Consider the following 15411-nt stretch of genomic DNA (forward strand, 5'->3'; position numbering starts at 1 on the left):
AACCATAGCCTTGACTAGATGGACTTTTGTTGGCAAAGTAATGTCTCTGCTTTTGAATATGCTATCTAGATTGGTCATAACTTTCCTTCCAAGGAGTAAGCGTCTTTTAATTTCATGGCTGCAGTCACCATCTGCAGTGATTTTGGAGCCCAGAAAAATAAAGTCTGACACTGTTTCCACTGTTTCCCCATCTATTTCCCATGAAGTGATGGGACCGGATGCCATGATCTTCCTTTTCTGAATGTTGAGCTTTAAGCCAACTTTTTCACTCTCCACTTTCACTTTCATCAAGAGGCTTTTGAGTTCCTCTTCACTTTCTGCCATAAGGGTAGTGTCATCTGCATATCTGAGGTTATTGATGTTTCTCCCGGCAATCTTGATTCCAGCTTGTGTTTCTTCCAGTCCAGTGTTTCTCATGATGTACTCTGCATATAAGTTAAATGAGTTGGATGACAATATACAGCCTTGATGTACTCCTTTTCCTATTTGGAACCAGTCTGTTGTTCCATGTCCAGTTGTAACTGTTGTGTCCTGACCTGCATACAGATTTCTCAAAACAAATTGTAATCTGTGTAGCATAAATTAATTATTAACTAATCAATCCCATTTATGTTCTACCTCTTTCCCATTAAACTTCAATTGCCTCATAGGCCCTATTCAACTACATTCTTAAATGAATTAGAAAAAGATGAGGGTAAAACATTATAGAAGACACATGAATAAATAAGTAGTTGATGGAGAGAGAACCGACAAAGACAGTTTGAAAAATTATGAGAGAGTGGCTTTTTGGGTGGGGATGGGGAAATATCAGGGAGGATATAATAAATAAATAAATAAATATCAGGGAGGATATACCCATTACATGGTTTGCAGTGATACAGTGAACTTTAGAATGATAAGAAAATAAATGTCCTTTCCATGACAAGTCTTTCTAGGTTATCTGTTGATTTTTTGTAGTCAAGAAATTTCCCAACAGTTTTATCTAAAATATGAGTCTTTCCTGGCACTTCCCTCAGTACAGAGGCCAAATAAATGAGACACTGTTTTCATGAAGAGCTGTTAATTTATGTTTGTATTTTTGTGCATGTGACTTGCTGCATTGTCTCATTTTCTGGGTTTGTTTTTAAGGTGAGGATGGTAATACCAATATTTAGATACTTGGGGAGGGTAAATGAAAGGTATTTGTGCAGAGCCTTTCATAAACCTTTTCAAGCTCTGTGCAGATATAAGGGTAGTGTTTTGAAGTCCCAGAAATCTGGAGAAGAGTGTTGGTGCAAATAATGAAAATGGGAATGAATGTAACTCCTTTCTCACTCCATGCCTTTACTTACAAAATACTGTAAATGTTGAAAATTGTAATATTTGTGGTTTTTTAAATATTCATATAATTCTAAATGAGAAGTCATTTATAACTCTACTTAGCTTAGCTCAATTTATGAAATCCTGGTATTTGTGAAAGAGCAATATAATGAATATTATATTTAATTTCCCAGAGTCGAGCAGAGTGCATGGGAACTTCTGGGGTTTATTTATTTATTTATTTTTTTGCTGCTGGCCAAAGAGGCCAAAGAGGCCAAAGAAAAGGTTTTCAGATATGGAACCAGTTTTGTTTTTTCTTTGCTGATGAAATGTGAAAGGCAGTGTATGCATACTTCTCTCATATTTATGTGGCCTAGATTTGAAGTGGAAATGTGATTCTAAAATGTGGAAGTTTTGAAAAGGCATGGTAACCTGGTCTTCAGTCTCCAATCTCTGTGAAGTATTTTTATTATTATTATTGCCATTGATGTGTTCAAAGGATCAAGGTTCTAAATAATGAAAATAAGAACTTCTGAAAACAGGACATAGACAAAAAGATAATAAAACTCTTTACAGGTTTATCTGTTCCAAACAAATGCTTGAGCATGTTTTATTGTGTTTAACCATGATAGTCTAACCATGATAGATTTTCACTGAAAGGGATAGGTACTGTTGTTTGTATTGTCTCTCTTTCTTTTAGGGTGAGATCAAAAACTTTCTGTAGGTTGTATATCTGATAGATATGAAATTGGGGATGGTGATATAAGGAGTGAAAGAAGAAATAGGAAAGGGGGAACAAAAATTACAAGTAGCTTGATATTTCCTAGAATATGGTCTTAATGTGTTACTTTAGTTGGTGAGAGCAGTGCTCTTCAAACTCTAAAGAGCATGTGAATTCCCTAGGGATTATATAAAAATGCAGTTTCTGATTCAGCAGGTCTGGGGTGTGACCTGGGAATGTGTATTTCCATTAAGCTCCCAAATGATGATGATACTCTTAGAGTAACAAAGTTGGAGGTTTGACTGGAGATCTTGGTGAAGGTCATATTTTAAAATTTTCAATAAGGACAATTTGTCATAATGGTAGCTAATAGTGTTTAATTTTACATCAATAAACTTTTGTATAATAAAATTTAAAAACATTGACCAAAAATCACATTCATATGTCTGGCATACCACCCTCAATTTTTTCATAAACAATTTCCTTATTTTAAATCCCTTAGTAAATACTCAGTGAGGAAGTTAAATTTGTGTTTCTGCCAGATAGTACCTTCACCAAAGCTGCCAGCCACCTGGTTAATGTGTAAAATGTTAAAGTGTTGTTTATATGGTTGTAGGAAAGTTCCCAGAAAGGCAGACAGACCACTAGGCTTCTAGTTCCAGCTCTCCCAGCTAGCTGTGGAACCTGGAGCTCTTTTTTTTTCTTTTGTAAAATGACTGTGAATATTTATTTAGTAGACTTGAGAAAGTATCTAGTCCATTGTCCATAATAGGTACTCAAAAAAGCTTAAGGAGACTCTTAAGAGTAGAACTAAGCAGCTTTAGGTCTCACAGGTCGGTCACATAGGACAGGGACTGAGGAAAAGAATGTCCAATAACTTAAACAGAGGACTTCACTAAACTGCCCTACTTCATCTTTAATATGTGATTTTAGTTGCTCAAATCTTCTGTGGAAGGTCTGATCTTTTATTTAACGTCTTCCAATGCAATTTGCTGCCTGCTGGGAGCACTTTCCTTTTTCTCCTGTCTGTCCTAACAGAGATGAGGAAATCAGGCAAAAGGCTGAAGCATTGACCATTTCTCCCATTTTCCTTCCTTTGCAGATTATTCCTCTGCTGTTCAGAAATTTTCTCAGACATTGCAGTCCTTTCAGTTTGATTTCATTGGAGATACGCTGACTGATGACGAGATTAACATTGGTAAGTCTTCAGCTATTTGTGGCCATGTAACTCTCAAGGCAGGTCTGAGAAAAAACAGCCTCCTTGGTGAATATATAGAACTTGGGAATCTTTGATCCCCCTTTGTCACCTGTTGTCCTAAGTTCCTGGGAGACTGCTCAAGAAACATAAAGAAACATTCCCTCCTAGTCCCATTTCTTCCTTATACAAAAGCAATCAAAAGATATCCCTTTGGACTTCCCTGGTGGTATAGTGGATAAGAATCTGCCTGCCAAGGCAGGGAATATGGGTTCGATCCCTGGTCCCAGAAGATTCCACAAGCCTTGGAGCAACAGGGCCATGTGCTGCAACTACTGAGCCCACGTTCTAGAGCCTGTGAGCCACAACTACTGAGCCCATGTGCTGTACCTACTGAAGCCTGTGCTCCTAGAGCGTGTGCTCCACAACAAGAGAAGTCCCCACAATGAGAAGCCCATGTACCACAATGAAGAATAGCCCCTGCTCACCACAATGAGAGAAAGCCTATACACAGAAAGAAAGACCTAGCACAACCAAAAATAAATAAATAAAATATATTTAAAAAATATCCCTTAAGCTTCCATTTAGGTCTTTGACTCAGTCTGCAGGGGAATTTTCTTTAAAAAAATCTAAAACATGAAAATGGGTTTCCCAGGAGGCACAGTGGTAAAGAATCCACTTGCCAATGCAGGAGATGCAGGTTTGATCCCTAAGTCAAGAATATCCCCTGAAGAAGGAAATGGTAAACCATTCCACTATTCTTGCCTGAAAAATTCCATGAACAGAGGAGCCTGGTGGGCTACAGTTCATGGGATCACAAAATTGGATACGACTGAGCAAAACACATGAAAACATATATTTTTTGGTGAAGAATTAAAATTAGTTTCTTGGTTTATTTCCCCAAATAATTCAGAATAAGGTTCTTCTAAAGAACAAATCCCCTAGAAAGTTTAATATTAGCATTTATATATGTATACTTTTCAGGCAACAGGAGATTTGACATCTCCCTTGGGAACTTAATTTAAGGACTTGCCTTAGTGTTTTCCTCTGTAAAATGTGGTTAATATGTATCTCTCAAAGATGTTATAATTAGGAAATTGAACAGTGGAAATAAAAAGAGCTTTGTGTTTCTGTCAGTTATGAAGTTAAAGTAGTATCAGCAAAGTGTAAGTCTTCCCTGGTAAAGAATCTGCCTGCAGTGCAGGAGACTGTCATCGTAGGAGATGCAGGTTCAATCCCTGGGTCAGGAAGGTCCCCTGGAGAAGGAAATGGCAACCTACTCTAGTATTCTTACTGGAATACTGGAAAATCCCATGGACAGAAGAGGCTGGTGGGCTACAGTCCATGTGGCAAAATATGGCCCACAGACTTAACTGAAATACAGTTAAATATTGTTTATGGGTGGTTTTGTATTATAACAGCATTGAGTAGTAGTTGCAGAGACTACATGGTTTTCAGAGCCTCAAATATTTGCTGTCTGGCCATTTAAAAAAAGTTTTGTAACCACTGATTTAAAGAGTCAGTGCAAAACATTTGCTAGATGAGAGCACAGAACTATTATGAATGATCTAATGCCACTGAAATAATTATGTGTATGAACCCAAGAAATAAAATATAGAAATGTATTATTATTATATTGAATGCTTGTGCAGTAAATATGAATAATATATGTGTATAAAATATGAAATTACCTATACTAATAAGGTATTTCAACATAAAACTGTTTTGTGTGTATGTAATTTAGTTCATACATAATTTTAAATACATAATTACATAATTATGTAATATTATATAAATACATAAATACATAATTTTATATAATTTTAATCTAATATTTCATCAAGCATTTTCTCATATCATTTAAAAATCTTTGAATGCTTCATGGTAGCGTAGGACAAGGACATTGTTTCAGTCATTTCCATTTCCCTAGCATGTAGAGGAGTACCTAGCATATAGTAGATACTCAATACATGTTTGTTGAATGAATGAGTAATGGATGCATTTGAGATTCATTATTATAGGAGCTATACTTTACATGCTGTTTAACTATTGTTAGAAATTTGGCTTATCTCTAATTTTTCATGATTATAAATAACACTGCAATGGATATTTTTATGATGTTGATGACTAATACTTTGCATGAATGTGGCAGTATAGCTAGTGAGACAGACATTTGTATTTGGATTATTTCTTTACTCATGCCACTTCATTCTACTTCTGCATATCTATCTTGGTCTGAGGGCATGGTTTATTTAAAGATTAATATTGTGAGGGTTTGATAGCCCAAGTTTGAACTCTAGTTTCTCGACGTATTAGTTATGTAATCTTGGCAAGTAACTTCACCTCTATGAGTGTAACATTTCTCATCTGTAAAATGGGAGTGAGGTAATCATTGCCAAGTGTTCACATTGTCTAAAGAAATGTTAGCTATTTAATCATTGTTAATATAAGGTTTGACTACTTTATACTTTTTAATAGACTGAATGTTTTTGTATCTCCACAAAGTGATATGTTGAAATTCTAACCTCCAATGTGACAGTAGTAGGAGGTGGGTTCTTTGGGAGTTAATTAGGTCATGAAGGTGAAGCCCTCATGAGTGGTATTAGTATCCTTATCTCTGTGACAGTCTAGAAGGCTGGTGTGGGGAGGGAAATGGGAGGGAGGTTCTCGAGGGAGGGGACATGGGTGTACAGGGGGCTGATTCTTGATGATGTATGACAGAAAACCACAAAATTCTGTAAAGCAATTATCCTTCAATTAAATTTTTTTAAAAAAAGATAGAGGGAAAAGAAAACAGATTCTAGAGCACTCTCTCACACACTTTCTATCATGTGAGGATACAGTGAGAAGTTGGTAGTCTGTAGCCTGGAAGAGAATGCTCATGAGAAACTGACTTTGATATCAGACTTTTAACCTGCAGAACTGTGTGAAATAAATAAGCCCACCCAGTCTATGGTATTTCCCAATAGCATCCTGAACTCAAAAAAAAAAAAAAATCAGGAATTTGTACTGAGATTTGGAGGGTGTTGCTATAATGAATACCTGAAAATGTGGAAGTGGCTTTGGAACTGGATAATGGACAGAGGCTGGAAAAGTTTTAAGGTGCATGCTATAGAAAGCCTAGATTGCTGTGAGTAGAATTTTAAGGATGATTCTGGAGAGAGCTATGAAAGAAGAGAGAGGGTAGAGAAAGCTTCAGTATTCTTAGAGAATACTTAAGTAATCATGCATGAAATATTGGTAGAATATAGATGGTAGGGTCCATTTTGATGAAGTCGCAGACAAAAATGAGGAACATGTTATTAGACAATGGAGAAAAGGTGATCCTTGTTATAAAAAAACAAATACTAGGCTACATTTTTTTGTATTCTAGTGTTCTGTGAAAGGCAAAACTTGTAAGCAACTTGAAAATTTGGCTTATGCCATTTCTAAGCAAGTATTAAGAGAGAGGTTTGGTTTCCCCTGGCTACTTATACTAAAATGTAAGAGGAAAGAAATGAACATAAGGTAAAATTTTTAAGGAGAAAGGAACCATAACTTAAAGATTTGTCCATATTACGAAAAATGAGGAAATTTATTTGGAAGAAAACACTATTGCACTTCCCAGGTGGTGCAGTGGTAAAGAATCTGCCTGTCAATGCAAGGGTCACGGGTTTAATCCCTGACTCAGGAAGATCTCATGGGGTAGAAAAATGGCATCTCACTCCAGTGTTCTTGCTTGGAAAATTAAATGGACAGAGGAGCCTGGAGGGCTACAGTTCATGGGGTCACAAATAGTTAGACACCACTGAGCAACTAACTGAGCACACATACACATGCTTCAGTTCAGTTCAGTTCAGTTCAGTTCAGTTCAATTCAGTCACTCAATTGTGTCTGACTCTTTGCGATCCAATGGATTGCAGCATGCCAGGCATCCCTGTCCAACACAAACTCCCGGAGCTTATTCCAACTCATGTCCATCGAGTTGGTGATGCCATCCAACCATCTCCTCTTCTGTCTTCCCCTTCTCCTGCCTTCAATCTTTCCCAGCATCAGGGTCTTTTCCAATGAGTAAGTTCTTCACATCAGGTGGCCAAAGTATTGGAGTTTCAGATTCAGCATCAGTCCTTCCAATGAATATAGAGGACTGATTTCCTTTAGGATGAACTGGTTGGATCTCCTTACAGTCCTAGTGACTCTCAAGAGTCTTCTCCAACACCACAGTTCAAAAACATCATTCTTTGGCACTCAGCTTTCTTTATAGTCCAACTCTCACATCCATACATGACTACTGGAAAAACCATAGCTTTGACTAGATGGACACTTGTTGGCAAAGTAATGTCTCAGCTTTTGAATATGAAGTCTAGATTGGTCATAGCTTTTCTTCCAAGGAGCAAGCATCTTTTAATTTCATGGCTGCAGTAATCATCCCTCAAACTTAGGGACACATGCAGACTGAAAGTGAAGGGCTGGAAAAAGATATTTCATGCAAATGGAGACCAAAAAAAAGCAGGAGTAACAATACTCATATCAGATAAAATAGAGTTTGAAATAAAGGCCACGAAAAGAGACAAAGAAGGACACTACATCATGATTAAAGGATCAGTCCAAGAAGAAGATATAACAATTATAAATATATATGCACCTAACATAGGAGCACTGCAATATGTAAGACAAATGCTAACAAGTATGAAAGGGGAAATTAACAGGAACACAATAATACTGGGAGACTTTAATACCCCACTCACACCTATGAATAGATCAACTAAACAGAAAATTAGCAAGGAAACACAAACTTTAAATGATACAATGGACCAGTTAGACCTAATTGATATCGATATCATATTTCACCCTAAAACAATGAATTTCACCTTTTTCTAAAGCACACATGGAACCTTCTCCAGGATAGATCACATCCTGGGCCATAAATCTAGCCTTGGTAAATTCAAGAAAATTGAAACCATCTCAAACATCTTTTCTGATCACAATGCAGTAAGATTAGATGTCAACTACAGGAAAAAAACTGTTAAAAATACAAACATATAGAAGCTAAAAAACACGCTTCTGAATAACCAACAAATCACAGAAGAAATAAAAAAAGAAATAAAAATATGCATAAAAATGAATGAAAATGAAAACAAAATTATGCAAAATCTATGGGATTCAGTAAAAACAGTGCTAAGGGGAAGGTTCATAGCAATACAAGCTTACCTCAAGAAACAGGAGAAACATCAAATAAAAGACCTAACTGTACACCTAAAGCAACTAGAAAAATAAGAAATGAACTACCCCAGGGTTAGTATAAGGAAAGAAATCATAAAAATTAGGGCAGAAATAAATGCAAAAGAAACAAAGGAGGGCATAGCCAAAATTAAGAAAGCTAAATGCTGATTCTTTGAGAAGATAAATAAAATGGACAAACCATTAGCCAGAGTCATCAAATTATAAAGGAAGAATCAAATCAACAAAATTAGAAATGAAAATGGAGAAATCACAACAGACAATACAGAAATACAAAGGATCATAAGAGACTACTATCAGTAACTATATGCCAATAAAACAGACAGCTTGGAAGAAATGGACAAATTCTTAGAAAAGTACAACTTTCCAAAACTGAACCAGGAAGAAATAGAAAATCTTAACAGACCTATCACAAGCATAGAAATTTAAACTGTAATCAGAAATCTTCCAACAAACAAAAGCCCAGGACCAGACGGCTTCACAGCTGAATTCTACCAAAAATTTAGAGAAGAGCTAACACCTATCCTACTCAAACTCTTCCAGAAAATTGCAGAGGAATGTGAACTTCCAAACTCATTCTATGAGGCCACCATCACCCTAATAGCAAAACCAGACAAAGATACCACAAAAAAAGAAAACTACAGGCCAATATCACTGATGAACATAGATGCAAAAATCTTTAACAAAGTTCTAGCAAACAGAATCCAACAACATATTAAAAAGATCATGCATCATGACCAAGTGGGCTTTATCCCAGGGATGCAAGGATTCTTCAATATTTGCAAATCAATCAATGTAATATACCACATTAACAAATTAAAAGATTAAAAACCATATGATTTTCTCAGTAGATGCAGAGAAAGCCTTTGACAAAATTCAACATCCATTTATGATTAAAAACAAAAAAAAAACCCTCCCGAAAGCAGGAATAGAAGGAACATACCTCAACATAATAAAAGCTATATATGACCAACCCACAGCAAACATTATCCTCAATGGTGAAAAATTGAAAGCAGTTCCCCTAAAGTCAGGAACAAGAAAAGGGTGCCCACTCTCACCACTTCTATTCAACATAGTTTTGGAAGTTTTAGCCATAGCAATCAGAGAAGAAAAAGAAATGAATCCAGATTGGAAAAGAAGAAGTAAAACTCTTACTATTTGCAGATGACATGATCCTTTATATAAAAAACCCTAAAGACTCCACCAGAAGATTACTAGAGCTAATCAATGAATGTAGTAAATTTTCAGGATATAAAATTAACACACAGAAATCCCTTGCATTCCTATACACTAACAATGAGAAAATAGAAAGAGACATTAAGGAAACAATTCCATTCACCATTGCAATGAACATAATTAAATACTTAGGGATATATCTACCTAAAGAAATAAAAGACCTATATATAGAAAACTATAAAACACTGATGAAAGAAATCAAAGAGGAAACAACTAGTTGGAGAAATATACCGTGTTCTTGGAGTGCAGGAATCAACATAGTGAAAATGAGTATACTACCCAAAGCAATCTGTAAATTCAATGCAATCCCTATCAAGCTACCAATGGTATTTCTCACAGAACTAGAACAAATAATTTCATAATTTGTATGGAAATACAAAAAACCTTGAATAGCCAAAGTAATCTTGAGAAAGAAGAATGGCACTGGAGGGATCAACTTGCCCTACTTCAGGTTATACTACAAAGCTGCAGTCATCAAGACAGTATGGTACTGGCACAAAGACAGAAACATAGATCAATGGAACAAAATAGAAAGCCCAGAGATAAATCCATGCAACTATGGACACCTTATCTTTGACAAAGGAGGCAAGCATATACAATGGAGAAAAGATAATCTCTTTAAGAAGTGCTGGGAAAACTGGTCAACCACTTGTAAAAGAATGAAACTAGAATACTTTCTAACACCATACACAAAAAATAAACTGAAAATGGACTAAAGATCTAAATGTAAGACCAGAAACTATAAAACTTCTAGAGGAAAACATAGGCAAAACACTCTGATATAAATCACAGCAGGATCCTCTATGACCCACCTCCCAGAATAAAGGAAATAAAAGCAAAAATAAACAAATGGGACCTAATTAAACCTAAAAGCTTTTGCACAATGAAAGAAACTATAAGAAAGGTGAAAAGAGCCTTCAGAATGGGAGAAAATAGCAGCAAATGAAGTAACTGACAAAGAATTAATCTCAAAAATATACAAACAACTCCTTCAGCTCAGTTTCAGAAAAATAAGTAACCAAATCAAAAAATGAGCCAAAGAACTAAATGACATTTCTCCAAAGAAGACATACAGATGGCTAACAAACACATGAAAAGATGCTCAACATCACTCATTATCAGAGAAATGCAAATCAAAACCACAGTGAGGTACCATTTTATGCCAGTCAGAATGGCTGCTATCCAAAAGTCTACAAATAGTAAATGCTAGAGAGGGTACAGAAAAAAGGAACCCTCTTACACTGTTGGAGGGAATGCAAACTAGTACAGCCACTATGGAGAACAGTGTGGAGATTCCTTCAAAAACTGGAAGTAGAACTGCCATGCAACCCAGCAATTCCACTGCTGCATATACACACCGAGGAAACAAGAATTGGAAGATACACATGTACCTCAATGTTCATCGCAGCCCTGTTTATAATAGCTAGGACATGGAAGCAATCTAGATGTCCATTGGCAGATAAATGGATAAGAAAGCTGTGGTACATAGACACAATGGAATATTATTCAGCTATTAAAAAGAATGCATTTGAATCAGTTCTAATGAGGTGGATGAAACCACAGCCTATTATACAGAGTGAAGTAAGTCAGAAAAATAACACCAATACAGTAGATTAACATGCATATATATGGAATTTAGAAAGATGATAATGATCCTATATGCGAGACAGCAAAAGAGACACAGATGTAAAGAACAGACTTTTGCACTCTGTGGGAGAAGGCGAGGGTGGGATGACTGAGAGAATAGTATTGAAACATGTATATTATCATATGTGAAATAGATCGGCAGTCGAGGTTCAATGCATGAGAGAGGGTGCTCAGGGCTGGTGCACTGGGATGACCCTGAGGAATGGGATGGGGAGGAAGGTGGGAGGGAGGTTCAGGATGGGGAACACATGTACACACATGGCTGATTCATGTGAATGTATGGCAAAAACCACTACAATATTATAAAGTAATTAGCCTCCAATTAAAATAAAAAAATAAAAAAAGAAAAGAAAGAGAATGTGGAAAATACAGCCAAAGAGATTTATTCGCAAAACTTAAGATCGCATGGAACTTGCCTTGCTAGATTTTGGGCTTGCTTGGGACCTATCACTCTGTCCTTCTTGGCTTTTTCCCTTTTGGAGCGGGAATGTCTATCTTATGCATGTCCCATCATTGTATTTTGGAAGCACATAACTTGTTTGTTTTTACAGGTTGACAGCTAGAGAACAATTTTGCCTCCATATAATTTGTACCGTGAGTCTCAACCATATTTGATTTAGATATTTAGATAAAATTTGAACTTTTGACCTAAGAGTTAACGCTGGAATGAGTTAAGACTTGTAGGGCTGTGGAAATTGAATATAAAAGAAGGATGTGGATTTTGTCAAGCATGGTATGGGATGTAACAGGCTGAATGTAACTCCCCCAGATTCATTTTGAAAGCTTATCCTCAATATGATGGTACCAGGAAGTAGAACCTTTGGGAAGTGATTAGATCATGAGGGTGGAGCCCTCATGAATGGGATTAGTGCCCTCATCAAAGGGATCCCAGAGAAATTTCTAGCCCACTTTCCATCTTATTAGGATACAATGAAAAGTTAGTAGTTTATAAGTCAGAAGATGGCATGCTCCAGAACCCAAACATGCTGGCAGTCTAATACTGGTCTTCTAACTTCCAGAACTATGAGAAATTTCTATTTTTATACACCATCCTATCTATGTTATTTTGTTATAGCATCCCAAAATAAGTATATTATTTTCTTAAAAATAACTACTGCTTGCCTGTCAATTGGGCTTCCTAATCAATAACCTCAGATATGCAGATGACACCACCCTTATGGCAGAAAGTGAAGAGGAACTCAAAAGCCTCTTGATGAAAGTGAAAGTGGAGAGTGAAAAAGTTGGCTTAAAGCTCAACATTCAGAAAACGAAGGTCATGGCATCCGGTCCCATCACTTCATGGGAAATAGATGGGGAAACAGTGGAAACAGTGTCAGACTTTATTTTTCTGGGCTCCAAAATCACTACAGATGGTGACTGCAGCCATGAAATTAAAAGATGCTTACTCCTTGGAAGGAAAGTTATGACCAACCTAGATAGCATATTGAAAAGCAGAGACATTACTTTGCCAACAAAGGTCCGTCTAGTCAAGGCTATGGTTTTTCCTGTGGTCATGTATGGATGTGAGAGTTGGACTGTGAAGAAGGCTGAGTGCCGAAGAATTGATGCTTTTGAGCTGTGGTGTTGGAGAAGACTCTTGAAAGTCCCTTGGACTGCAAGGAGATCCAACCAGTCCATTCTGAAGATCAGCCCTGGGATTTCTTTGGAAGGAATGATGCTAAAGCTGAAACTCCAGTACTTTGGCCCCCTCATGGGAAGAGTTGACTCATTGGAAAAAACTCTGATGCTGGGAGGGATTGGGGGCAAGAGGAGAAGGGGATGACAGAGGGTGAGATGGCTGGATGGCATCACTGACTCGATAGACGTGAGTCTGAGTGAACTCCGGGAGTTGGTGATGGACAGGGAGGCCTGGCGTGCTGCGATTCATGGGGTTGCAAAGAGTAGGACACGACTGAGCGACTGATCTGATCTGATCTGAATGGTGCTAGTGGTAAAGAATGGCAGGTAAACACCTGCCAATGCTCTTTGGAGACTGAGAAGCAATCTTCAAGATCCTACTGGGAAGCTATTATTGTGAAAGAACAATTGTTTGGAAAGTGGAAAGAGGAGATTTTTCCATGCCCTCTAATGTGCCAGCACTACTGTTTCTGAGTCAGTACATCTTCTTTTTTACTGGAAAACTGGTCAAAGTACAGTTACTTTTACTGTATGGAATGGAATGGAATTTGGAGTTGAGTTTTTAGATTTCACATTACATGTGAAAAGGGTTTTGCAGTTCTTTCCATAAGTGATTTTTCATGATTGCTGCAAGAATTCAGTCAGTCAGTCAGTCAGTTCAGTCACTCAGTCATGTCCAACTCTGCGACCCCATGAACCGCAGCACGCCGGGCCTCCCTGTCCATCACCAACTCCCAGAGTTTACCCAAACTCGTGTCCATTGAGTCGGTGATGCCATCTAACCATCTCATCCTCTGTCGTCCCCTTCTCGTCCTGCCTTCAATCTTTCCCAGCATCAGGGTCTTTTCAAATGAGTCAGCTCTTCGCATCAGGTGGCCAAAATATTGGAGCTTTAGCTTCAACATCAGTCCTTCCAGTGAACACCCAGGACTGATCTCCTTTAGGATGGACTGGTTGGATCTCCTTGCAGTCCAAGGGGCGCTCAAGAATCTTCTACAACACCACAGTGATCAGTAGCATTAACCCCATTGTAGTTACCAGGTGAGAAACGGAGATGGTAATGATTTCTAGGGAAAGTCTGAAGCTTCTCTGAACAGTTTCTTCCTTTGTTGATCAGCCTTTAGGTCTCACAGTCTATATATAACAGAGACAAGTGAGAGGAAGTATCTGACTGCCCTCTGACATTTGTCGCTGCTTTAGAGTATGACATGTATACTTTCAACTGGCATTGCCTGACCTTTTCTCTACCTCTATGGCCCAGTAACTAGAGGAAATTCTAAGTATTTAGGTAGTGTGTGTCTGCTTCAGGTTTGAGGTTTAGTTATTGGCTATGAGGTCTTGAAAAAATTACTTGAGTCTCTGTTTTCCTCATATGTAGAGAGTATAATCTACTTCCAAGAATTTCAAGGAGTAAATCATATAAATAAATGTATCAGATGGTTTATATAAATCCTTTTTCTCAGTGTCTGGTGATCCTACTAGGAAGGTGGAGAACCTAATTTTTGGAGAAAGATGTTAGTTTGAAATTATTGCCTGAGTTTACTACAAAATGAAAAGGTAAAAAAAGTCAATGTTTAAAGGGACCTTAGGGAGCATCTAGTTCAGTTAATCTTAATATAGCTTTGTATCAGAATTACCTGAAAAGCATGTTGATCCAGAGTCTCAGGACCCATCTTAGATGAAATGAATCAGTTTGTTTATTTATGCGTGGAGAAAGAAAAAGCAGTGTTTTCAAGTCTCAGACTGCAAATCAAATTTCTAATCATTGTAATATATTTGTCAAAAGTCCTTTGCAGACCAAGCAGATTGATTTAAAATCAAACTTTCAAGTAGAAGTTCCATCAGCCACTCGTTACTGCTGTATAGGAGCACAGGACTCAGGAAGTTCTACATTGTCTATTCCCCCTAGCCCCCACACTTATATTCAACGTGAATATTATTAATTGCTAACAACTCACAGGTAATCATAAACCTGATTGGGATAAAGCAGGGCTTAAGAAATAGTCTCTTGAGGATGTTTGTTAGTGTTTTTCTATAAAATCAGTTAGACCGTCTTTTTAGATTGTGAAGGTCAGTTGTTTTAGGGTCCTGAAATTCAGCTATCCTAAAAGAAGAGGGATGCCCTAAATGAAAAAAAAATTAATATAAAAGTTAAAAATTATTTAAATTTTATTTTTATTGAAGTATAGTTGATTTACAGTGTTGTGTTAATTTCTGGTATACAGCAAAGGATTGTGTTATATGTGTGTGTGTGTGTGTGTATATATATATATATATATATAATCTTTTTCATATTCTTTTCCATTATGGTTTATTATAAGAAATTGAGTATATTGACAGTTCCCTGTTGTATACAGTAGGACCTTGTCGTTTAATGCAAAAGTTTCCATTACAGAAAAGAGATGTGAATTGAACCCTGAGGGTCCAGTGATTTCTAAGTGGTCAGTAGTAGACA

At 37.0% G+C, this 15411-nt stretch overlaps 1 protein-coding gene across 4 annotated transcripts in view; it reads left to right on the top strand.

Annotated features, from left to right (window-relative positions):
* Positions 1-15411, top strand: part of OPHN1 (oligophrenin 1) — a 629407-nt gene that overhangs the window by 175653 nt on the left and 438343 nt on the right. For all 4 annotated transcript variants that reach the window (XM_005899246.2, XM_070365372.1, XM_070365370.1 and 1 more), the window contains exon 3: positions 3123-3218. In XM_005899246.2, the coding sequence (XP_005899308.1) occupies positions 3123-3218 (96 nt within the window). The remainder of the gene's footprint in view (positions 1-3122; positions 3219-15411) is intronic.

This window comes from Bos mutus, chromosome X, assembly GCF_027580195.1.
Source record: "Bos mutus isolate GX-2022 chromosome X, NWIPB_WYAK_1.1, whole genome shotgun sequence".
NCBI classification, from domain to species: Eukaryota; Metazoa; Chordata; class Mammalia; order Artiodactyla; family Bovidae; genus Bos; species Bos mutus.